This window comes from Rana temporaria, chromosome 5 (assembly GCF_905171775.1).
Source record: "Rana temporaria chromosome 5, aRanTem1.1, whole genome shotgun sequence".
Lineage (NCBI taxonomy): Eukaryota > Metazoa > Chordata > Amphibia > Anura > Ranidae > Rana > Rana temporaria.
The window spans coordinates 36,483,792-36,511,774 of NC_053493.1; the positions used below are offsets into that span (position 1 = coordinate 36,483,792).

General features: G+C 44.6%; 1 protein-coding gene and 1 long non-coding RNA gene across 2 annotated transcripts in view; one reads left to right on the top strand and one right to left on the bottom strand.

The window, feature by feature from the left end:
- Positions 1-6,233, top strand: part of LOC120939938 — a 45,347-nt gene extending 39,114 nt beyond the window's left edge. The window contains exon 2 of the long non-coding RNA XR_005749381.1: positions 5,965-6,233. This is a non-coding gene — a long non-coding RNA (uncharacterized LOC120939938). The remainder of the gene's footprint in view (positions 1-5,964) is intronic.
- Positions 89-27,983, bottom strand: LOC120939937 (metalloreductase STEAP4-like). Its single transcript, XM_040352401.1, has 6 exons — positions 27,872-27,983; positions 27,570-27,729; positions 10,543-11,004; positions 4,556-5,083; positions 1,801-1,965; positions 89-703 (listed from the first exon to the last, which is right to left on the bottom strand). Exons 2-6 carry the CDS (start codon positions 27,591-27,593, stop codon positions 434-436), a joined length of 1,449 nt encoding a protein of 482 aa, XP_040208335.1. The 5' UTR covers positions 27,594-27,729; positions 27,872-27,983; the 3' UTR covers positions 89-433.

Sequence of the window (27,983 nt, forward strand, 5' to 3'; positions counted from 1 at the left end):
CAGCTGAGAACAGAGGGTATGTGATCACTTATAAAAAAAAGGGGGGGAAAGGGTATTTATAATGATTGTTATATCTATACACAACCTATACACAAATATTTTGCCTTTTATTTCTATTTTGAAATAGATGGTTGTTTTACAAGGGGAGGGTTTACATATGCTTTTAAACCATATGATTTTTATTATTATTATTATTTTTTAATCTAGAAAAATTTACCCTATTAGCCATGTGATCCCCTGGCCTTTCCTGTAACAGGGTGACAACCCTCATCCACTGCCTTGCAATTAAGCAGTGGTGTTGTCACACCACCAAGAGCATTCTCGCTGTGACCCTACAGGTCTCTTCAACACATAGGAAGAACAAGGCGGTAAAATCTGGGGGTATTTTTGATGCACCTCTGTAACATACTGACTCAGTACATCCTATACATAATTATATAGCGACATGGCCATTTTTAAACTTCTTATCTGCTTGAGCTGTGGACCGTCTTTCCCAGCCCTGCCGTATTTTGGTAATCCGCTTATCAATACACGGGATTATGAGAATGAATTTGAAGATCAGCACGACACATGGGATGACCAAAGAGAGCGTATAGGCAGGGGGCATATACCATCTGAAATGACCAACATTCAGGAACCTGTTCCAGCCAAACACAAATGCGTGTCCTGTGCACAGCACCAGGGTGAGGTAGCCGAGTTTAGACTGAAAAAAAGAAGTAATAACATTGTTAGGAATCATTATTAAGACCAATGGGAATGCAAATCTATATTTAAAAGATAACTAAACCAAGAAAACCAAGAACAGAAATGTAATACATTGCAGCTTACAGTCCTTAGATATAGTGGCTGCATTAGTTTTCTAAATTTTCAGTACAGAATGTTGATCTTGCCAGTAATGTGTGTGCTTGTCACTTCCCATGTGCTGCACCGAAAAATATCTTCATTCTTTTTTTTTTCCGGTAAACTGACCATTGCCATGCAAAAATGTGTGCACAGCCTATTGCATTAGAAGAAAATAAATATATACGTATATATATATATATATATATATATATATATATATATGATCCACCCCGTGTGAAAGGGGCCATAACTAGAACCTTCAGGGCCCCATTGCAAGATACCATGAAGGGCCCTGCTAACCCCTGGTCGGTGCCCTTCCCTCCGGGCCTGGTCAAATTCCCGATGATCCTGGGGCCCTTTACTTCCATTGCTGGGCCCTTTATTATTATCCCACCATTTCACAGCTAACAAACCACCCCCCACGCTCCTTCGTCGCTCGTTCAATCACCTCCTTTCCCCCCATCGATCAATCCCTGCATTGTTTCCTTTCCGCCAGTCCTTCACTTACCCCATCCAGGTCCCGGCTTTGGCAGCTTCCCCCTGCTTCTCCACCCATGTCCGCTCAGTCGCTTCTTCTCCCGGTCATTTAGGATTTAAGACTCGCGGTTAATTGGGCGTTAGGACTCCCGGCCAATCGGTCTCAGAAGCAGAAAGACATTAGCGGGTGTGCTCGGGGTGGAGAGCACCCTTTTTTAAGGCAATTAAAGCCTCAGACTCCAATCATGTGCTTCGAAAAAAAACAAAAAACATTGGTATCCATGCGTCTGGCGCCCTGCATGTACATTAGGGGCCAGGCGCATGGATTAGGGGTGGGCGCCGCCCCTGTACCCTTCTTGAGCAGCTGCCACTGGCCAAGCGCAAGACTGAGATTGGTCATAATATGAGCAGATTTTGCATGCTGTATGATCGACCTAGGTTTTGTCACTGTGTGCAATCAGAGAGAATTATCTATTATACCTGGACAAAGCGGAATTCTCTCCAGTTGACAGAGTTACTAACAGATGGCAATGATGTTATTCCAAGGAGAACATAGAAGAAAAATCCAAGAATTCCCAGGGCTATGTATAAGTCTGACCTCCAGGCTGTGATTGTTGAGAAGGTGCTGGTTTCATTATTCTTGGCCTGTTGAAGATGGTTCATAGTTTATTACGCTGAAATCAATACAACATTGAGATTTTGTTTTTCAAGACAATAAAGTCAAGAGTAAAGCTTTGTACACACGATCAAATTGTTGGCCAACCGAGTGTCAGATTTTTGTCTTAAGGGCGTGTGCCTGGATCTTGTCTTGCATACTAACGTTACACAATTTTTGTGCAACAAACACGAACGTAGTGACTTACTACGAGGAATTTCAGCTCTTGAGCGCCACCCTTTGGGCCCCTTCTGCTAATATTGTGTTTGGTGGGCAATGATTGCGAGCATGCGGGTTTGTCCTTTCAACTTTTGTGTACCAACCTTTAGAAAATCTGACAACCAACCACTGTCCGCCGAAAATTTACTAGCATGTCATCCAACATTTGTTGGCAGAAAGTTGGACAACAATTGTCAAAAGGAGCGTACTAGCGGTCAGATTTTAGGACAACAGTCTGTCAACAGACAACCCCCTGCCAACAATTGGATCGTGTGTACGAGGCTTAAGCCGTGTTTGTGGCAAAATAATGGATATATGTATTACTTTGTTATCTTAGGTATTGACAAGCTTATATCTGAAGCAATAGGCCCATAATTGTAATATAAAATTTGCTCTGGCCCATTACCTTTAAGTGTAAATTTTGACAAAAACAAAAGAAGAGAGCTCCAACAGCATAATTCTGTATTAAAACGGAGCTCCACACTAAAGTGGAACTCCTGCTGATCGGAACCCTCCCCCCCTCCGGTGTCACATTTGACACCTTTCAGGGGGAGGGGGTGCAGATACCTGTCTAAAGACAGGTATTTGCACCCACTTCCGGCCACAGACCGCGGGCAGGACGTTGCCTCCCCCCCCCCCCCCCCGTTGTGTTCTGGGAACACTCGGCTCCCAGAGCACAGCGGGAGCCAATCAGCAGGCGCAGCGCGACTCACACATGCGCCGTAGGGAACCGGGCAGTGAAGCCGGAGTGCTTCACTTCCTGGTTCCCTCACCGAGGATGGCGGGGGGGGTAGCAGAGTGACAAGCGATCGCTTGTCCTCTGCTGCGGACGGCGCTGGACTCCAGGACAGGTAAGTGTGCCGATATTAAAAGTCAGCAGCTGCAGTATTTGTAGCTGCTGACTTTTAATATTTTTTCTTTTCAGCGGACATCCGCTTTAAGAAAAAGTACAGTATATACTCGAGTATAAGCCGAGTTTTTCAGCACATTTTTTTTGTGCTAAAAAATGCCCCCCTCGGCTTATACGCGAGTCACCTTTTTGCACCTGATCTCCCAGATTTTGGGGACCCAGTATCAGCCAACTATAGGTCCCCTGAACCCCAAACTTGACACACATATAGCCCCACTCGTCCTCTACAAGTCCTCTACAAGTGTGCAAAGCCGAGGAGCACCGAATTTTTCAAATTCGGGCACCCCTTCCATAGACTCCCATGATAAACGGTCATTTCTCCGGTAACTTTGGGGACCCGGTACCGGCTGTAGGTCCCCTGGACCCCAAACTTTTCACACATGTAGCCCCAGTTCTCCTCTACAAGTGTGCAAAGTTTTCTGTCTGGGGAACCTTTGGCCAGGGGAGCACCGATTTTTCAAAGCCGGCCACCCCTTCTATACACTCCCATGTTAAATGTAAGTCTAGTCATGGACACAGGCATGGGCACAGTGAGGCATGGACACAGTGAGGTATGAGCACAGTGAGGCATGGGCACAGTGAGGCATGGACACAGTGAGGCATGGACACAGTGAGGTATGAGCACAGTGAGGCATGGGCACAGTGAGGTATGAGCACAGTGAGGTATGAGCACAGTGAGGCATGGGCACAGTGAGGCATGGGCACAGTGAGGCATGGGCACAGTGAGGCATGGACACAGTGAGGCATGGACATGGACAAAGTGAGGCAAAGTGAGTCACAGTGAGGCATGGACATGGACAAAGTGAGGCAAAGTGAGTCACAGTGAGGCATGCAGATGGACATCCTAATCTTATACTCGAGTCAATACGTTTTCCCATTTTTTTGTAGTGAAATTAGGTGCCTCGGCTTATATTTGAGTATATACGGTAATACAGATCCAAATGTAGGATATTTAAAAAGTGCCTTAAAATCTATGAAGTTCAACCAGAAGATTCGGCACTCTTAATGCCCTCTCTATGGTGGTGGATATCACAAAGTGTTTGTTACACTGTCCAGAAGAGTTTGCATATATCTGTCACATTTCAGACTATTGAGACTATTTAATGTACTCATGGTGTAATAAAGACTCATCGGGGTTGATTTATTAAAACTGGAGAGTGCAAAATCCGGAACAACTCTGCATAGAAACCAATCAGCGTCCGATTTTTTTTTTTGCTAAAGTTTAATTAAACAAGCTAAAGTTAGAAGCTGATTGGCTACCATACACAGCTGCACCAGATTTTGAACTCTCTAGTTTCAGTAAATCAATCCCATTGGGTCATATAAACTTCACGTCAATGACCGGCCTAAGTCCTGACATGCAGGCAACTAGTATCCTTTAAAGGACGTCAGAAATGGTGGCCCTTTCACTTCTCTTAGTATACATTTTCTTTAAACTTCAACCAGCTTACCTGGGCTATGGTGTTGGTGGCTATCCTGTGCCGTACATAATATCGAATTGGAATCACCAGCGTGTAGATGGCATGGAGAAAGGCATAGGACAGGGCAACCAATCCCAGCTGCTTCCTACACAACATCCAGCGGTCCAGCCAGTTGGGGAAGCGGCTGTACTTTGTGCCACGATACAGCTGAATAATGGCGGCAAACACTCCTGGAAGGTAGACCAAGGCCAGCAGTATGAGAGAGACAATGGGGAATACCTTGTTCGGAATTGAGATGGCCAGTCGGAAGGAGATATCTTTTTCAAGGACAACCGCAGAGTAGACAACGTCATTGATCACGCAGTAAAGAAAAACAAGAACAGTTAGTCCTGCGCATAGGTAAAAGGGGAGTCTCCACATAGGGAAAAGCTGGAGGGGGTAATTCTCGATTTCTTTAGCTGCCACTAATGATCCGTTATCTTGTGGTGTCAACCCAATGGCACGGGCAATGTCCATCACCTTCTGTTTGGCTGTGTTGTCATCTGAGCACACAAAGACCTGCAGTAGAACATTCACTCATTAGTATGCAAAAAATGGTATAAAAATATTACTTTCTATAGTTTCCAATTACAGAGCTTTTAATCTCAATATAACATATACATGGTGCTATGGGACCTCTTCTACCCTCTCTGTAGGATGAATATGAGGATATAACAGTCTGGAGAGGGGGAACCAAGAAATTGTAATCTGGCTGTCCCTTCAGGATTAGAAGTGTGAAGGATCTCCTTATAAGGATAATAGCATTCATTAGGGAAAAAGCCAGGAGACTAGACCCCCAACTCTATCTGAAACTAAAATAAAAATGTTTTTGTGGAATTCTGCTCAAAAAGCTTAAAGCTCCATACACCCAGTGAAGTGAACAGCCTCAGATGAGAAACAGGGATGAACCAAATCTTCCTACATAGGTTTTACATGTATATCTGCTGTCTTCACATTTATATACTGTTTAGAAAGTCACCCTCTCCACAGATACTCTCAGAGGTGTTTTCTAACAGGGCCAGCTCCCTGCTAATATATTTTAGCAACTTCCCCTGACAAAAATGTCAGGCTGCTTGTATCTGATGTTGTGATGGACTTGAAACTAAAATGAAAATTGTATGTTATGATTAGAACTATTAAAATGTTTCTCGGTTTATATTTCTTTAATTCTTTTTATATTTCCATATTTCTTTTTATATATGCATATGTATGTATGAGAATGATCAATACTGCTTATTTTCCTTAAAGAGTTTATATCAGGAATGATATATGATGGTTTTTAAAGTCAAAAGAACACAGCATTGAAATTGAAGGACAAGCATGTTCTCCCATCCCCCCTCTGTATTTCTTGTATAGCTTCAAGAGGAAACTGACTTTGCCCCCTCCTGTCTCCCCCGCAGAAGGAATTTGTGTCTCGTGACTTTGGAAGGAACTTTGAATCTTGTAACGAGAACTGTCTTGTACTATGAAGAAGAACATGGAATAGGAAACCATCCCTTATATGAACTGGCCAATGAGGGTTCCCTGCTAAGCACAGGGGGCGTGTAATAAGGGGGCTGGGATGAATGAATTATATGGGTTGACCAATGAGAATACATTTTGTGATCGTGTGCTGATAATAAAGGCAACTGCCCAGACGGCAGCCATTCTCTCTGCTGTTGAAACGTTGGAAGGTGAGCATGTGGTCTGTTTTCTCCATAGATTGCACTGTTTCACCATAGTAATTTGAATCAAATGGTAGAAATGGGTAACCTTGAGATTGTATCAGGAAATCAATTAATTAATGAGTCTCTATCAATGTGTCTGAGGCCTCGTACACACGACTGAGAAACTCATCGTAAAAGAAACATCGTTTTCCTCGACGAGTTCCTTGTCAGGCTTGTCGAGAATCTTGTTAAAGCGGATGTGCCACGGGAACAAAATATTAAAAGCCAGCAGCTACAAATACTGCAGCTGCTGACTTTTAATATTAGGACACTTACCTGTCCTGGAGTCCAGCGCCGATCGCAGCAGAGCACGAGCGATCGCTCGTCACTCTGCTGCTCCCCCCGCCATCCACGCTGAGGGAACCAGGAAGTGAAGCGCTGCGGCTTCACTGCCCGGTTCCCTACGGCGCATGCGCGAGTCGCGCTGCGCCCGCCGATTGGCTCACACGCTGTGTGCTGGGAGCCGAGTGTTCCCAGCACACAACGGGCGAAAGACGGGATGTGACGGAATGCCCGTCTTTTGCCCGTAGCGTGTGGCCGGAAGTGGGTGCAAATACCTGTCTTTAGACAGGTATCTGCACCCCCCTCCCCCCTGAAAGGTGTCAAATGTGACACCGGAGGGGGGGAGGGTTCCGATCAGCGGGACTCCACTTTAGGGTGGAGAACCGCTTTAAGCTTTCTTTGAGTACACACTGTCAAGACAAAATCTTGTCATTCTCAAATGCGGTGACGTACAACACGTACGACGGCACTATAACGGGGAAGTTCGATTCCACTGGCGCCACCCTTGGGGCTGCTTTTACTAATCTCATGTTACTGCGTGTTAAGTAAATGTTTGGTGAGAGACGATTTGCGCTTTTCAGTCTGTTACAGCGTGACGAATGTGCTATCTCCATTACGAACGCTATTTTTACCGAAGGTATGCTCCCATCTCATACTTTATTCTGAGCATGCGCGGGTTTCTAAGCATACACACGAACGTGTTTCTCTTCGTAAACCAGCCCCACGAGAAACACGACGAGGAAATTGAGACTCCCAGACGAGGAAAAAGAGAACTTGTTCTCTTTTTTTCTCGTCGAGAACCACAACAGTTTTCTCAACGAAAAACATACACACGACCGTTTTCCTCGGCAAAAAAGCTCTGCCACCAAGTTTCTTGATAGATTCTGTCAAGGAAAACGGTCGTGTGTACGAGGCCTGAGAATTTGTCAGGAGTTATCAGGCTGGTAATAGAGGAACGGTTCAGGAGAAAGCTATGGGACTTAGCTCTTTGAAGAGAGATAACAAAACACTGCAGATATATGTGCCCAGCTCAAATTTCATGAATCGGGTTTACATCCACTTTAATTACATTTTTTTTTATAGTCCTTGTTCTCCAACTTCAACAGATTTTCACTTAAAAATGTCTTATAAAACATATTTTTCTTAGTGGAAATGTGTTTTCTGGTCTTTAACTCCAGTGCTCTTTGCTGGCAAAGCAGAGTATCAGCCATACCCACTGCATTGTTTTATTTTAAAGCGGGATTCCAGTCATAAATATATACCGTATTTATCGGCGTATACCGCGCACTTTTTTGCCCTTAAAATCAGGGCAAAATCGTGCGTGCGCGATATACGCCGATACCCGCTTCCCGCGCTGTGTTTGAACCACTCCACCGACATATACCGAGCGCAGTACACTGGGGTATAGTCGGACATAGTGTACTTTGCTCGGTATATGTCGGCGGAGTGGTTCAAACACAGCGCGGGAAGCGGAGATCGGCTGAAAAACACAGCGGGGAGGACACCACGATGGCTGCAGAAGGACGCCAGACCGGACAACGATGCCGAAAGACGCGACGGACGCCGGGCAAGACACCAACGAGGGGCATCCAAACTGTAAGTATTTCTTTTTTTTCCAGGAATTTTCCTTCTAGGTTAGGGGTGCGCGCTATACGCCGGGGCGCGTTATAGGAAGATAAATACGGTATATATTTTTTTGGCCAGTTTAATTGAATTACACTACATATGAAAATAAATATAGTAAAAGATTCCCAAACGATTGCTAAAGCAATCTAACACTTGCCTGCTTTGCTGTAGCAGATTCTGTGGCCGTTGCCATCCTATGTGTGGGCATTTGAAGCCCAGTACATTTTTTTTTCTGTTTTCATCGCGATCTCGCGCCTGCGCAGTACAGTGGCGCTCGTAGCACAGGTTGTTTGTGCCGTTGTCATGACAACGGGCGGCGGCAGAGGAACGTCCCGCCCCGTTGTTATGACAACGCGATTTCTCGGCACAGAAGAGCGCACAGTCTCCTGGGAAATGATGACACTTATTTCCCAGGAGTCTGTGCGGCTTAGTTAGGAAAGGAGAAGGACCGCGGTCCAGGAAGAAGGCAGATTAGAAATTCTGCCTAGCAACAGGCTATTCCAGGAAGTAAAACATTTTTTTCACACATAACATTTTTAAACTGATTAAAAGGAACATATTGAAGCAAAGTGTGATTTTAGGGTGGAGCTCCGCTTTAATCATAAGTGGATTTTTCCTTTAATGGCTCTACCGTTATGCCGCGTACAGACGGTCGTTTTTTGTGATGAAAAAAAACGACGTTTTAAAAAATGTCATTTAAAATGATTGTGTGTGGGCAAAATTTTGTTTTATGTCTTAAAAAAAACGACAACATTTTTTTTCGAACATGCTTGAATTTTTATTTTTTTTTACAAAACGTCGTTTTTTGTTTCACAGAAATTGACCGTGTGTAGCAAAAAACGACGTTTAAAACGACGTTTTTAAACCCGCGCATGCCCAGAAGCTAGTTATGAAGCGAGCTTCAATGGAAAAAAGTGGTGAACGTAACCTCGCTTTGCTAGAGCATTGTGAAAAAACGATGGTGTGTAGGCAACGTCGTTTTTGAAAATGAAGTTTCAAAAACGTCGTTTTATTTCATGATTTAAAACGTTGTTTTTTTTCATCACAAAAAACGACCGTCTGTACGCGGCATTAGAGTAGAATGCAGCAGTGACCTTGCAGTGCTGATGTTCAATTCCCGCCAGTGATGCAAACCCACCAGAGACACATAGGGGTTGATTTACTAAAGGCAAATAGTCTGTGCACTTTACAAGTGCAGTTGTACTCCCCAAGGGCATTTGCTCTTCAGCTTAGTAAATAAGGGACAGACCCACTGACTTCCATTATCCAATCATGTGCAAGCAAAAAATGCTTTATTTTCCTTGCATGTGATTGGATGTTATATGCAAACTGAAGCTTTACCTCATTTACTAAGCTCTCGAACAAATGCCCTTACAGTGTGCAACTGCAGTCTATTTGGCCCAGATTCTGAAAGGGCTTACGACGGCGCAACGCCATGTGCGCCGTCGTAAGTCCTAATCTGGGCCGTCGTATCTATGCGACTGATTCTTAGAATCAGTTACGCATAGATAACCATTAGATCCGACAGGCGTAAGGCTCTTACGCTGTCGGATTTTAAATGCAATTTTTTTTTTCGCAGCTAGGTGTCGCCACTGTCGTTTTCACGATTGAGTATGCAAATTAGCAAAATACGCAAATTCCCGACGCAGTGAAGATACGACGTTTACGTTAGATTTGCGACGAGTAAAGTTGCCCCTGCTATATGAGGGGCAACCAATGTTAAGTATGGCCGTCGTCCCCGCGTCAAGATTTAAAAATTTACGTTGTTTGCGTACGTCGTCCGTGAATGGGGCTGGACGCCATTTACGTTCACGAAGAAACCAATGACGTCCTTGCGACGTCATTTAGCGCAATGCACGTCGGGAAATTTTAGGGACGGCGCATGCGCAGTACGTTCGGCGTAATTCAAATGATCCACGCCCCCTACCCGGATCATTTGAATTAGGCGGGCTTGCGCCGGGGGATTTACGCTACACCGCCGCAACTTTACAGGCAAGTGCTTTGTGAATCAAGCACTTGCCCGTAAAACTTGCAGCGGCGTACCGTAAATGAGATACGTTACGCCGCCGCAGAGATGCGGCGATCTACGAGAATCTGCCTCTTTGACTTTAGTAAATCAACCCCATGGTGTTTATATGGTGTCCTCAATGTTTGCATGGGTCTCCTCTGGTTGTGCTGGTTTGCGCTCATTCTCCAAGATCATAGTGGTAGGTGATTGGCTTATGCCTATACTGGCCCCCATGCTTATTTCTTTACATGACTGTGGTCAGAACATAAGAGTACTGACTGACAAAACTATTTCAACATGATGTGTTGCAAATATTTATATATAATTGTCAAATTTCTATGACAGTGAATAGTTACCTGTCTGCTGGCATCCAGGGTTCCAGACTGCAGAGACCATGATGACACCGTGTTGAATGCTTTGACGACTTTAGCTCCTGGTAGCATCTGGGCAAGATATTCCGCATTGGATTCTGGGTACTGGTTTATCTTCAGGTTGTTACTGACATCCACTAAGACTTTTCCCTCCAAAACATCTTCAAGTTTCCCGAGAAAAGGACTATAATGGTCCCTCTGTACGGCCAAAATGATCAGTGGGCATTTTTGTGCCGCCTCAGCGTGGCCTAGCACTTCCACCCCCTTGGGGAGCAAATTGGCCCTTGTAGGGTCTCGGCTCCCAAATATCACATGGAAGCCACTCTGTAGCAATTTAAATCCGAGTGATCGGCCAAAGTCCCCAGTTCCAAAAATACAAATGCTGTTGTTTGTTTCAGTTGAATTCAAGTTTAGGGGGGTCAGATCAATCCCATTGGTTTCCATTGTCTGAAAAAGACACACAAATGCAATGTTACAAGTTATTATTTCTGCTCTGCAAGCATGCAACATGGGGATAAGTACTCCCTTCTTGACCAGAGTTTTGCGTATATAGAGCAATTCTGTTTTTAGGGCTTGTTCACACTGCAACGTGGTTCCCATGTTCCGCGTGCGTTTCCCATACCACATTCAAAATGCACTGGGTGTGCAATCTGCAGTGGGTATCAATGTAATTCTAATGTAGGGTTGCCACCTGTCCGAAATTCACCCAGACAGTCCGGGTTTTGAATCACGTGTCTGGGTTTCAGTCCACTTTACCACACATTATTCAGACAGGAATGTGGCTCGGAACAGGGCTTGACAGGAGAGTGAGGGGGCACTATGTGCACCGCATTACTATTCTCTTTGGAGTGTCCTTGGGGTACTTTTCCTCCCACTGATACAATACATTATTTATTTCACTGATACCAACAATGGGTCTTAATTCCTGGTTGTGACATCAATGACGGGGCACTATTTCTCCCATTGATACCAATGATGGGTCACTATTCCTTCCACTTATACTAATGATGGGTCACTATTCTTCCCACTTATACTAATGATGGGTCACTATTTCTCCCACTTATACTAATGATGGGTCACTATTCTTCCCATTTAAACTAATGATGGGTCACTATTCTTCCCACTTAAACTAATGATGGGTCACTATTCTTCCCACTTAAACTAATGATGGGTCACTATTCCTCCCATTGATACCAATGATGGGTCACTATTCCTCCCATTGATACCAATGATGGGTCACTATTCTTCCCACTTAAACTAATGATGGGTCACTATTTCTCCCACTGACACCAATAAGGGGTCACTATTCTTCCCACTGACACCAATGATGAGTCACTATTCCTCCCACTTACACCAATGATGGGTCATTATTCCTCCCACTTACACCAATGATGGGACACTATTCCTCCCACTTACACCAATGATGGGTCATTATTCCTCCCACTGACACCAATTATGGGTCATTATAGTGTATACTAAAGCAATTTTTTTTTTTTTTACTGTGCACCAAGTAAAATTTGGCTTGAAGAAAAAGTGCCAACCTTATCCTAAGGACACCCCAAATGCAGAGCGTCTGTCTGCACCGGATCACAGTTTGCAGTGCAATTTTGAAAACTAGTGCGTGTCAGCCCAGAACTAACAAGGGTTTCTCCAACAAGTACAAAGTCATGTTTTGCTTGGGGATCAAATACTTATTTCACTCACTGAGCTGACACTCAATTTATAACATTTGTATTGTGTGTTTTTGATGGATTTTTGGTTGATATTCTGGGCCAGATTCACGTAGATCAGCGGATCTATAGATCCGCTCGATCTACGTGATTTAAGATCCGCTCCCGCAAGTTTGAGAGGCAAGTGGCTAATTCACAAACCACTTACCTCCAAACTTGCGGCGGCGGATCCTAAATCCCCCGGCGGAATTCAAATTCCGCGGCTAGGGGGAGTGTACTATTTAAATCAGGCGCGTTCCCGCGCCGATTTAAATGTGCATGCGCCGTCCGGGGAATTTCCCGGCGTGCATTGCTCCCACTGACGTCACTAGGACGTCAGTGGTTTCAATGTGAGCGTGACTTGCGACGCGTGTGTTTGTGAATCGGCGTACGCAAACGACGTTAGAAAATTCAAATTCGACGCGGGAACGCCGGCTATACTTAACATTGGCTGCGCCTGATAAAAGCAGGGGTAAGTATACGACGGGAAAGCCGCTACGGAAACGTCGTAAGAAGACTGCGTCGGGTCCGCGTACGTTCGTGAATTTGCGTATCTCGCTGATTTACATATTATTTAAGGTAAATCAGCGGGAACGCCCCCGGCGCCATTTTTAAATGAAAATAAGATCCGACAGTGTAACACATTGTAACACTGTCGGATCTAAGCCCTATCTATGCGTAACTGATTCTATGAATCAGGCGCATAGATAGGACCAGTGTAAGTCAGAGATACGATGGTGTATCTGTAGATACACCGTCGTATCTCTTTGTGAATCTGGCCCTCTGTCTCTATCATTTAAAATACACCTATGATAAAAATGATAGACCCTTAATTTCTTTGTAAGTGGGCAAACTTACAAAATCTGCAGGGGATCAAATAATTTTTTTCCCCGCTGTATATCCATCGCTAAAGAGAATGGGCCAGATTCAGGTAGAAGTGCGGCGGCGTAACGTATCGTAGATACGTTACACCGCCGCAAGTTTTCATCGCAAGTGCCTGATTCACAAAGCACTTGCGATGAAAACTACGCCGGCGGCCTCCGGCGTAAGCCCGCGTAATTTAAATGGGCGTGTGCCATTTAAATTAGGCGCGCTCCCGCGCCGGACCTACTGCGCATGCTCCGTTTCGTAACTCCCGCCGGGCTTTGCGTGAAGTGACGTCATTTTTTCGAACGGCGACGTGCGTAGCGTACTTCCGTATTCCCGGACGTCTTACGTAAACGACGTTGATTTTTAAATTTCGACGCGGGAACGACGGCCATACTTTATACAGCAATACGTTTGCTGTGTAAAGTTAAGGCACCCAAAACGACGACTAACTTTGCGACGGGAAACTAGACTAGCGGCGACGTAGCGAACGCGAAAAACCGTCGTGGATCGCCGTAACTCCTAATTTGCATACCCGACGCTGGTTTACGACGCAAACTCCCCCCAGCGGCGGCCGCGGTACTGCATCCTAAGATCCGACAGTGTAAAACAATTACACCTGTCGGATCTTAGGGATATCTATGCGTAACTGATTCTATGAATCAGTCGCATAGATACTCTGAGAGATACGACGGAGTATCTCCGCTGTGAATCTGGCCCTATGTATGGAGTAATCTCCTCTGCTGGCTATTGTATTCTGACAGGTGATACCTGTGAATGTCAGAAAACCCGATCAGTGATCAGAAGACTTCCCCTATCCTTGTGAGCAGGCCAGGAGTGGTGACATTGTTGTATGCAATCAATTCATTGATTATTAAATAATACTGTAAGAGAAGTATAGCAGATATTCCTTCATGTGACAATTTCGAGCATTTAACCACTTCCCTACCCAGTTATTGTAATATGATGGCCGCAGGAACTCTCTTTCCCTCCAGGCAGCTGTCATATGATGTCCTCGGCTTCCCGGCCCTCTAGGACGCCCGTCGCTTCACACAGGAGCCAATGCGCATGCCCGGTGGCCGCGATGTCCACAGGGCACCCGCGATTGCCTGATAACAAAGAGGGGAAAACTGCCGCTCCAGATGAGTGCACTATGCAATCAGTGTCCTCTCAGAACCAAATGGGTGCCGGCAATGCACGAAGCAAAACTTGAAGAGAAAATATGGACAGCCGTACACCAAAAAATGTTTTAAAAAGGTGGCCTTTAATGGTAAAAGAAAAAAAGGCACTACAAAGCACAGCAAGCAGTGGGGTATATAGCTGACGCATTTCGCACTGGGGTTCAGTGCTTAGTCATAGCTGAGCACAGCTATGACTAAGCACTGAACCCCAGTGCGAAACGCGTCACCTATATACCCCACTGCTTGCTGTGCTTTGTAGTGCCTTTTCTCCTTTTACCATTAAAGGCCACCTTTTTAAAACATTTTTTGGTGTGCGGCTGTCCATATTTTCTCTTCAAGTTTTGCCTGATAACAGAGTGGATCTGTGCGTGTAAACACTCAGATCCACATCCTGTCAGGTGAAAGGAGACCGATGTGTTCGGTGTACAGAGGAACACCAATCGGTCTCCTCCCCTTGTGAGTCCCCTCCTCTTATAGGTTGAATCACTCGCTAGGTAACACATTTAACCCCTTGATCCCCCCCTAGTGTTAACCAGTTCCCTGCCAGTCACATTTACAGTAATCAGTGCATTTTTATAGCACTGATACCAGTATAAATGTCAATGGTCCCAAAATAGTGTCAAAAGTGTCCGATCTGTCCACCGCAATGTGACAATCACGATAAAAATCGCAGATTACTAGTAAAAAAAAAAAAAAATTACATAAAATTATCCCCTATTTTGTGGACGCTATAACTTTTGTTCAAACCAATCAATAGACGCTTATTGCATTTTTTTACCAAAAATATGTAGAAGAATACATATCGGCCTAAACTGAGAAAAAAATAGTTTTACAAAAAAATTGGCATATTTATTATAGCAAAAAGTAAAAAATACTGGGATAGATTCAGATAGAATGGTCTATCTGTCCGCCCGGCGTAACGTATCTCAGATACGTTACGCCGCCGTAATTTAGGGCGCAAGTTCTGTATTCAGAAACAACTTGCGCCCTTAGTTACAGCGGCGTAATGTATCTGTGTCGGCGTAAGCCCGCCTAATTCAAATGTGGATGATGTGGGCGTGTTTTATGTATATTAACTGTGACCCTGCGTATTTGACGTTTTTTTACGAACGGCGCATGCGCCGTTCGTGAAAAAATCCCAGTGCGTGTGCTTGAAATCCCGCCGCAAATCGTCATTGCTTTCAACATGAATGTAAATTACGTCCAGCCCTATTCGCGAACGACTTACGCAAACGACGTAAAATTTTCAAACCTCGACGCGGGAACGACGGCCATACTTAACATAGGATACGCCTCATATAGCAGGGGTAACTATACGCCGAAAAAAGCCGAACGTAAACGACGTAAAAAAATGCGCCGGCCGGACGTACGTTTCTGAATCGGCGTATCTAGCTCGTTTGCATATTCCTTGCGTAAATCTATGGAAGCGCCACCTAGCGGCCAGCGTAAATATGCAGCCTAAGATACGACGGTGAGAAACACTTACGCCGGTCGGATCTTAGGGAAATCTATGCGTAACTGATTCTATGAATCAGGCGCATAGATACGACCGGCCGGACTCAGAGATACAACAGCGTTTCTGGAGATACGCCGTCGTATCTTCTCTCTGAATCTACCCCATTGTGTTTTTTTTCAAACTTGCCATTCTTCTTCTTTTGTTTATAGCTCAATAAATAAAAATCGCAGAGGTGATCAAATACCACCAAATAAAAGGTGTATTTGTGGTAAATAAAGGATGTCAATTTTGTTTGGGAACAGCATGGCAACTGTCAGTTAATGCGACGCAGTGCCGAATAGCAAAAAATGGCTCGGTCATTGGGCAGCCAAACCTTAGGGGCCAGATTCTCTAAGATTCTGCGTTGGCGTAGTGTAAGCCATTTACACCACGCCACCGCAACTTACTGGAGCAAGTGTTGTATTCTTCAAGCACTTGCTCCGTAATTTGCGGCGGCGTAGTGTAAATGGCCCGGCGTATGGCCGCGTAATTCAAAGGGGGCGGCTTGTATTCAAATTAAGCGCCCCCGGGCCAAACGAACTGCGCATGCGCCGGGCGGAAAAAGAGCCCAGTGCGCATGCTCCAGCTCACGACGGAAAACGTCAATGACCCCAACGTGAGCGTCATTGACATAAAGTCGTATTCGCGGACGACTTAGTAAAACGACGTAACCGACGGAAAAAGACGACGCTGACCCGACGCCATACTTAACATGGCATATGGCGGACTGGCGTAAGGTTACCCCTCATATAGCAGGGGTAACCTTGCGCTTATGGAAATGACGTAAACGACGACTACGCGACGCAAATTCGTTCGGGAATCGGCGTATCAGGCTCATTTGCATAGTCAAATGAGAACTGAACGTAAAGGCCACCTAGCGGCCAGCGGCGAATTACATCTAAGATCCGACGGATCTTGGCCGTATCTATGCGAAAATGATTCTAGGAATCACTCGCATAGATACCCGGGCCAAAAAACAGAGATACGACGGAGTTTCCTGAGATACACCGTCGTAACTCTTTTGAGAATCTGGCCCTAGGTGGTTAAATAACACAAGAGGAGCTAAGTGAAGTGTGGCTGATGATTTGAAGAATTTGCATAAAGAAGAAGGTTTTACACTGGTATGCGGACATCCCGTTTTTCCACCCTGCTATGTCCAGCCTCAGTCATCAATCAGTCAATCATCACATTAAAGGACCACTTTAAAATCTCAGAAGGTAGAAGAGATCAATTTTAAAATAAAAAGTTAAGAGATTTACATAGAACTTCATCTGCCAATATATCTGTTTCTGTTGATGATTTTGACAAGTGGGTTTCATTCAAGGTAACCTCTGCTTATGTTTTTGTTGTCATCGGCTCGTTTTTAATTGCCCATTTTTGTGTCAGATTTACTTTATCACTATAATTATCTTGTAGGTTAAATGATTGTTTATACTGATAAAATGTCAGAAAAACAATCACGTCTAGAGAATGATTTGTCAACAAGTTGGAAAATCACTTTGACAGGTATCTCTTTTTATCTGTCATCAGTAATCATCTTTGCACTTAGAAGACTATGAAGTTGTTTTTGTAGGTTAAAAAAAACGTTAGCCCAATTTTCACGAAATCTTCCCAAAATTGGTCTAAGCATCTAGGACATTAATTTCAGTTAGTCCTTCCCTTTTGCTTTCTAGTAGGTAGATTCAGGTACATAGGATTAACTTTAGGGCGGCGTAGCCTAGCCTGTTTAGGCTACACCGCCGTAAATTAGCTAGGCTAGTAGTGATTTTCAATCTACTTACCTGCTAAACTACGGCGGCGTAGCCTCAAACGAGCGGGCGTAAGGGCGCCTAATTCAAATGACTTGGAGGGGGGCGTGTATCATGGTAATGAGGCTTGACCTCACGTTTTTGACGTTTTTTGTCACTGCACATGCGTCGGGTGACTACATTTCCCAGTGCGCTTTGCGGCTAAGTACGCCGTACGGGCCTATTGATTTTGACGTGGACGTAAACTACGTAAATCCCGATTCGCGGACGACTTACGCAAACGACGTAAAAATTCCGAATTTCGCGGCCTATCTCTTACGTAAACAGCGTAAAAGTACTGCGTCGGCCTGGCGTTCATTCGTGAATCGGCGTATCCCCTCATTTACAAAATCTACGCCGGCCGCAATGGAAGCGCCATCTAGCGGCCATCAGCAACATTGCAATCTAAGATAGGACGGCGCAAGCCGTCGTATCTTAGATATGTTTAAGTGTATCTCTGTTAGAGAATACACTTAAACATAGGTCGGTGCAGATTCAGAGTTAGGTCGGCTTATCTGTAGATAAGCTGGCCTAACTCTTTCTGAATCTACCTATATGTGTCCTATAGTGTGCCTATAACTTTATAACCAGTTCAATCACATTAAAAAAAGAACGATAATTTTTTTTTTGTATTGCAACGTGTGGACAGGTTTACCCTCGCTGCGCAATGCATTGCATGATATACAGAAAAGGGAATACTGGAGAATGTCACATACAACACAGTGTTTGGAGAGGAGCACACTGGAATACTGTGGAACCTCGGATTGTGAGTAATGCGGGTTGACAAGCGTTTTGAAATACGAGCACTGTATTTCACCGTATTCACGGTTTGCAAGTGTTGTCTCGCAAAATGAACAGAATTCAGGCCAAGCGGTGTGCAGTACAACGGGGAGGGGGGGGGTGCGCCGGAGCCGAACGGCGCCGATTGGAAATGCACGGAAAGGCCCGAGAACAACTTAGCTGACCTGGGCAAACCTCAAAAAGGCGTGTGAACTGAGTTTTCCAGAGGTTTGCCGAGGTCAGCCAAACTGTCCTCGGGCCTTTCCGGCTGCTTTCAAGGCTCTCCGGTGCCCCCCACCTCTGGCCGCATTTGGTATTGCATGCCATTGAAGTCAATGCGGAACAAATTATTTTAGTTTCCATTGACTTCAATGTGGAAACTCGCTTTGATATGCAAATACTTTGGATTACGAGCATTTACGAGAATTTTTGGCTGGAATTCGGACATGAAACGGATCAGAAGACACACAGGACTCCTGTGCAATTCGCAATGGAGATGTGTGAAGCGGCTCCATAGAGTTCAGATCACAATCTTCTGACATGCGATTTAGATGCAGGGAAATCCACATCCAATTCACAATAGTGTGAACCCAGCCTAAGCTTCAGCTCTAAAAATGCCCAACAAGACAAATCCTATTAATTTCAATGGCCCCGGTTCACATCTGAGCGTTCTGTCGCTTTAAGGAAAATTATAAAATGGTTTTCATTTCTTTACTTGTCAACTCAAAATGCCTGCACAAAAACGCTGAACAAATGCTGCAAAAACACTGCAAAAACGCTGAACAAACGCTGCAAAAACACTGCAAAAATGCTGAACAAATGCTGCAAAAACACTGCAAAAGTGCTGAACAAATGCTGCAAACAAACTGCAAAAACACTGCACAAACGATGCAAAAAAACTGAACAAATGCTGCAAAAACACTGCAAAAACGCTGAACAAATGCTGCAAAAACGATGAACAAACGCTGCAAAAACGATGAACAAACGCTGCAAGAACACTGAACAAATGCTGCAAAAACAATGAACAAACGCTGCAAAAACACTGCAAAAACACTGCAAAAAACTGAACAAATGCTGCAAAAAAGCTGAACAAACACTGAAAAAACGCTGAACAAATGCTTCAAAAACGCTGAACAAATGCTTCAAAAACGCTGAACAAATGCTTCAAAAACGCTGAACAAATGCTTCAAAAATGCAGAACAAATGCCACAAAAACACTGAACAAATGCTTCAAAAACGCAGAACAAATGCCGCAAAAACACTGAACAAATGCTGCAAAAACAATGAACAAACTCTGCAAAACCACTGCAAAAACGCTGACCAAATGCTGCAAAAACGCTGAACAAATGCTTCAAAAACGCAGAACAAATGCCGCAAAAACACTAAACAAATGCTTCAAAAACGCAGAACAAATGCCACAAAAACACTGAACAAATGCTTCAAAAACGCAGAACAAATGCCGCAAAAACACTGAACAAATGCTGCAAAAACAATGAACAAACTCTGCAAAACCACTGCAAAAACGCTGACCAAATGCTGCAAAAACACTGCAAAAACGCTGAACAAATGCTTCAAAAACGCTGAACAAATGCTTCAAAAACGCTGAACAAATGCTTCAAAAACGCTGAACAAATGCTGCAAAAACACTGAACAAATGCTTCAAAAACGCAGAACAAATGCCGCAAAAACACTGAACAAATGCTTCAAAAACGCTGAACAAATGCTGCAAAAACAATGAACAAATGCTGCAAAAACAATGAACAAACTCTGCAAAAACAATGAACAAACGCTGACCAAATGCTGCAAAAAAAATGCAAAAACGCTGAACAAACGCTGCAAAAACACTGCAAAAATGCTGAACAAATGCTGCAAAAACACTGCAAAAGTGCTGAACAAATGCTGCAAACAAACTGCAAAAACACTGCACAAACGATGCAAAAAAACTGAACAAATGCTGCAAAAACACTGCAAAAACGCTGAACAAATGCTGCAAAAACGATGAACAAACGCTGCAAAAACGATGAACAAACGCTGCAAGAACACTGAACAAATGCTGCAAAAACAATGAACAAACGCTGCAAAAACACTGCAAAAACACTGCAAAAAACTGAACAAATGCTGCAAAAAAGCTGAACAAACACTGAAAAAACGCTGAACAAATGCTTCAAAAACGCTGAACAAATGCTTCAAAAACGCTGAACAAATGCTTCAAAAACGCTGAACAAATGCTTCAAAAATGCAGAACAAATGCCACAAAAACACTGAACAAATGCTTCAAAAACGCAGAACAAATGCCGCAAAAACACTGAACAAATGCTGCAAAAACAATGAACAAACTCTGCAAAACCACTGCAAAAACGCTGACCAAATGCTGCAAAAACGCTGAACAAATGCTTCAAAAACGCAGAACAAATGCCGCAAAAACACTAAACAAATGCTTCAAAAACGCAGAACAAATGCCACAAAAACACTGAACAAATGCTTCAAAAACGCAGAACAAATGCCGCAAAAACACTGAACAAATGCTGCAAAAACAATGAACAAACTCTGCAAAACCACTGCAAAAACGCTGACCAAATGCTGCAAAAACACTGCAAAAACGCTGAACAAATGCTTCAAAAACGCTGAACAAATGCTTCAAAAACGCTGAACAAATGCTTCAAAAACGCTGAACAAATGCTGCAAAAACACTGAACAAATGCTTCAAAAACGCAGAACAAATGCCGCAAAAACACTGAACAAATGCTTAAAAAACGCTGAACAAATGCTGCAAAAACAATGAACAAATGCTGCAAAAACAATGAACAAACTCTGCAAAAACAATGAACAAACGCTGACCAAATGCTGCAAAAAAAATGCAAAAACGCTGACAAAATGCTGCAAAAACGCTGAACAAAGGCTGTAAAAATGCAAAACAAATGCTGTAAAAACACTGCAAAAATGCTGCGAAAACGCTGAACAAATGCTGCAAAAACACTGAGAAAACGCTGAACAAATGCTGCAAAAACACTGCAAAAATGCCCAAAAAATGGCTGTAAAAATAGCAACACCTAGATGTGAAGGGCGCCTGATCATTTCTGTACAGGTCAGACCGGCCCATAGACGCACAGAGAGAGAGAGGGGAGCAGAGCAGTCGCTGCGCAGTGCAGCTGTACACATCAGGAAAGTAAACCCGGAATATATAATGGGAAATATTTACAAACTATACACAGAAACTATTTTTTTTAGAGATTAACACCCAGTGATAAAATCCCTGTATTTATCTAAAAAATGCTGTATAAGATCCTTGTTTCCCATTAATTTTTGACTTCATGCGATAAATCCTTCTTTTTTTTTTGGAAGTAAACTATTTTCATTTGATGATACAACAGATACTAGTAACTGCAGAGCCCGATGTGAACTTTTTCCATTACATTGAAATCCCAGCATGCCTTGTGAAAGTCATACATCCTTATCTCCTGTCTAACCTCATGCCAGCCATAAATTCCATTTCCATTTAGAAGTGTGAGCGGACTACACCTGTGAGCCGAGGGACCAGCTGCTGCGTTATCTCTTATTTATTTTTTTAGAACCTGTAAACAGTTTTGAAACCCATTTGTCTTGCTAATCATTTTTATTCTGAAAGTGTGAGAGTTCCCGATTTTATTGTTCCATTTTGTTTGTTACATAAAATGCCTCCTGTGCGATCTTCGCCCATCTGCCCACCTAAACGCAAAGTACAGGGCCAAACTATAGATTACCCAATGGGAAGGTGAGGTGGTTTATTGTAGCCGGTGCTACGGCCGCCATACTACAGTCTTTGCAGTCTGCTTAAAGCAGAAGTAAACCCATCGATTTAACAGTTTGTAAAAAACAGTTACATTCCCAACATTCCAGAAATGCTAATTGTCACTTTGGTTGTGTTCTCAAACAAACTGTCAAACCATCCAATGTCTGGTGTCATAACTGATCACATGTGCAGCACCATGGCAGTTGAATATTAAACCGAGGCCAAGATGGCAGCTTCCTGGGCTGAAAATGACTTTAACTACTTGAGGTAGGTTGGCTCCTCTGAGCGAATCGCTGTAGCTGTACGGCAGCCACTTTAAGGGTTAAAAAAGGAGCGCGTGCGCCGCCAGGGGCTCACGTGCGCTCCTGCAGTGCGACACCAGAGCCGTTCCGCGTGGCTGGCGGCCATGATATCCACCATCGACCCGTGATCGCTCCTCAGAGAGCCAGAACGGGGATCTGTCAATGTAAACAGGCAGATCCCCATTCTGACAGGGGAGTAGAGATAGATCTGCTGTTCCTAGTGATTAGGAACAGCTATCTCTCTCTCTACTCCTTGTCTGCCGCCCCATCCCCTCACAGTTAGAAGCACCTCCCTAGGGAACACAACCCCTTGATCGCCCCCTAGTGTTAACCCCTTTCCTGCCAGTGACATTTATGGCACTTTCACATTAGGGTGGGTTTACGCCGGCGGTAAAGCGCCTCTATGTTTAGTGTTAGCATTAGTGTTGGAAGAACAGGGAGAGTTAGTGTTAGAAGAACAGGGAGCATTAGTGTTAGAAGAACGGGGAGAGTTGGTGTTAGAAGAACAGGGAGAGTTAGTGTTAGAAAAACAGGGAGAGTTAGTGTTAAAAGAACGGGGAGAGTTAGTGTTAGAAGAACAGAGAGAGTCAGTGTAAGGGCCCTTTCACACGGGCGGACGAACGGTCCGTTTTTTACAAGTCCGTTTACGGACTCACAATGCATCCCTATGGGATTGTGGACGTTAGCGGATGAGCATCCGCTAACGTCTGTAAAGATCCGCCTCCGTAAAGATCCTATCTTTCTTCCGTCCGGCGGAACGGATCGGTTGAATACGGACACACAGTCCGTATTCATCCGATTCCCCATAGGGGAGAGCGGAGGAAAGACAGGGTGGTCTCTGCACAGTGTGCGGGGACCGCCCTGTCCGCCGACAGCTCAGCGGGGATTTACGGATGATCCCTGCTGAGCAGACGGACACACACGGGGCGGATCAATACGGATCTGTTACGTGTGAAAGAGCCCTTAGAAGAACAGGGAGAGTTAGGCCTCGTACACACGATAGGTTAACCAGAGGACACCGGTCTGAAGGACCGTTGTCATAGGTTAACCGATGAAGCTGACTGATGGTCCGTCACGCCTACACACCATAGGTTAAATAACCGATCGTGTCAGAACGCGGTGACGTAAAACACAACGACGTGCTGAAAAAAACGAAGTTCAATGCTTCCAAGCATGCGTCGACTTGATTCTGAGCATGCGTGGATTTTTAACCGATGGTCGTGCCTACTAACGATCGGTTTTGACCTATCGGTTAGGAATCCATCGGTTAATTTTAAAGGAAGTTGGCTTTTTTTAACCTATGGTTAAATAACCTATGGGGCCCACACACGATCGGGTTTGACCGATGAAAACGGTCTTTCAGACCGTTGTCCTCTGGTTAACCTATCGTGTGTACGAGGCCTTGGTGTTAGGAGAACAGGGAGGGTTAGTGTTAGGAGAACAGGGAGGGTTAGTGTTAAGAGAACAGGGAGGGTTAGTGTTAGGCTGGGTACACACGAACAAACATGTATGGTGAAAGCGGTCCGTCGGACCGTTTTCACCATACATGTCTGCCAGAGGGCTTCTGTACGATGGTTGTACACACCATCGTACAGAAGTCCGCGCGTAAACAATACGCGGGGCGTGTCCGCGGTGTCGCCGCGTCGATGACGCGGTGTCGCCGCGACAATGACGCAGCGACGTGGGCGGCCCGCCTTTAAAATGCTTCCACGCATGCGTCGAAGTCATTCGACGCATGCGAGGGACGGCGGGCGCCTGGACATGTACGGTAGGTCTGTACTGACGACCGTACATGTCCGAGCGGGCAGGATTCCAGCGGACGGTTTTAAAACACGTCCAGGAATATTTGTCTGCTGGGAAAAGGCCCGGCGGGCAAATGTTTGCTGGAATTCGGCCCGCTCGCGCCCACACACGACCGAACATGTCTGCTGAAACTGGCCCGCGGACCAGTTTCAGCAGACATGTTTGGTCGTGAGTATGGGGCCTTAGGAGAACAGGGAGGGTTAATGTTAGAAGAACAGGGAGGGTTAATGTTAGAAGAACAGGGAGTGTTAGAAGAACAGGGATCGTTAGTGTTAAGAGAACAGGGAGGGTTAGTGTTAGGAGAACAGGGAGGGTTAGTGTTAGGAGAACAGGGAGGGTTAGTGTTAGGAGAACAGGGAGGGTTAGTGTTAGGAGAACAGGGAGGGTTAGTGTTAGGAGAACAGGGAGGGTTAATGTTAGAAGAACAGGGAGGGTTAATGTTAGAAGAACAGGGAGTGTTAGAAGAACAGGGATCGTTAGTGTTAAGAGAACAGGGAGGGTTAGTGTTAGGAGAACAGGGAGGGTTAGTGTTAGGAGAACAGGGAGGGTTAGTGTTAGGAGAACAGGGAGGGTTAGTGTTAGAAGAACAGGGAGGGTTAATGTTAGAAGAACAGGGAGTGTTAAGAGAACAGGGAGGGTTAGTGTTAGGAGAACAGGCAGGGTTAGTGTTAGGAGAACAGAACAGGGAGGGTTAGTGTTTGGAGAACAGGGAGAGTTAGTGTTAGAAGAACAGGGAGGGTTAGTGTTAGGAGAACAGGCAGGGTTAGTGTTAGGAGAACAGAACAGGGAGGGTTAGTGTTAGGAGAACCGGGAGGGTTAGTGTTAGGAGAACCGGGAGGGTTAGTGTTAGGAGAACCGGGAGGGTTAGTGTTAGGAGAACAGGGAGGGTTAGTGTTAGGAGAACAGGGAGGGTTAGTGTTAAGAGAACAGGGAGGGTTAGTGTTAGAAGAACAGGGAGGGTTAATGTTAGAAGAACAGGGAGTGTTAAGAGAACAGGGAGGGTTAGTGTTAGGAGAACAGGCAGGGTTAGTGTTAGGAGAACAGGCAGGGTTAGTGTTTGGAGAACAGGGAGAGTTAGTGTTAGAAGAACAGGGAGGGTTAGTGTCAGGCCCCGTACACACGACCAGTTTCTTTGGCAGAATTCAGCTTCCGACCGAGTTTCTGGCTGAATTCTGCCGAGAAACCCGGCCGTGTGTACACTTTCGGCCGAGGAAGCCGACGAGGACCTCGGCGAGGAAATAGAGAACATGTTCTCTATTTCCTCGTTGTTCTATGGGAGCTCTCGGCCCGCCGAGCTCCTCGGCGGCTTCAGGGCTGAACTGGCCGAGGAACTCGATGTGTTTGGCACGTCGAGTTCCTCGGCCGTGTGTACGGGGCCTTAGGAGAACAGGCAGGGTTAGTGTTAGGAGAACAGAACAGGGAGGGTTAGTGTTTGGAGAACAGGGAGAGTTAGTGTTAGGAGAACAGGGAGGGTTAGTGTTAGGAGAACCGGGAGAGTTAGTGTTAGGAGAACAGGGAGGGTTAGTGTTAGGAGAACCGGGAGGGTTAGTGTTAGAAGAACCGGGAGGGTTAATGTTAGGAGAACCGGGAGGGTTAGTGTTAGAAGAACAGGGAGGGTTAGTGTTAGGGGAACAGGGAGGGTTAGTGTTAGGAGAACCGGGAGGGTTAGTGTTAGGAGAACAGGGAGGGTTAGTGTAAGGGTTAAAGGAAGGGTTAAGCCCCATACACACGATCAGTTTTCCTGCAGGTTTTTCTCTTCGGGTTTACCAAAACCATCTAATATGAGGTCAAACCTCAAGAGTTTCAATTTGTATGCAATCAGGCCGGCCCTTGCACACATGGTTTTGGTAAACCTGAAGAGATCAGGTCATCTTACTATCTCCTTCCCTTTGCAAATGTTTCTATGGCAACGACTCAAACACAGATATGCTCTCCTAAGGAGTGTTTGTTACCCTGGGATCCTCCCACAATCTCTTAACAATAAACAAAACAAGATGGTCAGAGACTGCAGACATGATACATGAGATGGTCAGAGACTGCAGATATGATACATGAGATGATCAGAGACTGAAGACATACTACATAAGATGGTCAGAGGCGGCAGATATGATACAAGAAATGGTCACAGACTGCAGATCAGATACAAGAGATGGTCAGAAACTGCAGATATGATACATGAGATGGTCAGAGACTGCAGACAAGATACAAGAGATGGTCAGAGACTGCAGACATAGTACAAGAGATGGTCAGAGACTGCAGACATATTACATAAGATGGTCAGAGACTGCAGACAAGATACAAGAGATGGTCAGAAACTGCAGATATGATACATGAGATGGTCAGAGACTGCAGACAAGATACAAGAGATGGTCAGAGACTGCAGACATAGTACAAGAGATGGTCAGAGACTGCAGACATATTACATAAGATGGTCAGAGACTGCAGACAAGATACAAGAGATGGTCAGAGACTGCAGACATAGTACAAGAGATAGTCAGAGACTGCAGACATACTACAGGAGATGGTCAGAGACAGCAAACATACTACATAAGATGGTCAGAGACTGCAGACATGATACAAAAGATGGTCAGAGACTGCAGATATGATACAAGAGATGGTCATAGACTGCAGACATAGTACAAGATATGGTCAGAGACTGCAGACATACTACATAATCTGGTCAGAGACTGCGGACAAGATACAAGAGATGGTCAGAGACTACAAACATACTACAGGAGATGGTCAGAGACTGCAAACATAGTACAAGAGATGGTCAAAGACTGCATAAATAGTACAAGAGATGGTCAGAGACTGCAGACATAGTACAAGAGATGGTCAGAGGCTGCAGACATGATACAAGAGATGTTCAGAGACTGCAGACATGATACAAGAGATGGTCAGAGACGGCAGACATGATACAAGAGATGGTCAGAGACTGCATAAATAGTACAAGAGATGGTCAGAGACTGCAGACATGATACAAGAGATGGTCAGAGACTGCATAAATAGTACAAGAGATGGTCAGAGACTGCAGACATACTACAGGAGATGGTCAAAGTCTGAGAATCTATCTTTGTCAACAGTTAATATTTGAAGACGCTAAATGATTCCAGTGAAACACAAATAGCCACTAGAGATAAAAAAAAAGACCCTTCTATATATATATAAAACAATAACCCAATAATGGTTTAGCAAGAATGTCAAAATTGGAAATCCACATGATAAATAAATCTCAGTATTAGCTCACAGTATTTACTTATTGAAAACACACTGCAGGGTCCTTTTGAAGAACAATACAAAGTAAAGTGACTTTACTTACCAAGAAGTGACAGATGTGTTTCATAAAAGATACAAAGCCCAGGAGGATATCTTCGGAGAGGTCCCTCCGCTGTGCACGCCGACTCTGCGTCTCTGCTGAACCCTGATCGGATGGTATTATATTTTGGCCGAAGATTTCACAACATTACAGAAATTACATTCTGTTGAAAGATTTGGCAAAAGTTTACAAAGCATGAAAAAAAAAAAAAAAATAACATAATGAACTCTCTTGACTTTGTGCTCCTGGCTGAGAACTTTTTGTTTCTAAGTCATAGGAAAAGATTGTGAGAAGATGATATTTACCTGAATCTGAAAGATGCTCTTTAATAAGTTCTGAAGACGCCTCGGGGAAATGTATTCAAAGACGAGCTGCTGCTGAGTGTGTTTTAATACCAGCCTTGGCTGATCCTTGATC

Bases quoted from the DNA above. Each gene is read 5' to 3' on its own strand.
- LOC120939937 (XM_040352401.1), bottom strand. From the start codon at position 27,593: ATGAAACACATCTGTCACTTCTTG. The intron at 5,084-10,542 runs GTAACTATTCAC...GTTCTACTGCAG, and splicing joins CCCTGGATGCCAGCAGACAG to GTCTTTGTGTGCTCAGATGA. The intron at 1,966-4,555 runs GTAAGCTGGTTG...CATCTTCAACAG, and splicing joins CCACCAACACCATAGCCCAG to GCCAAGAATAATGAAACCAG.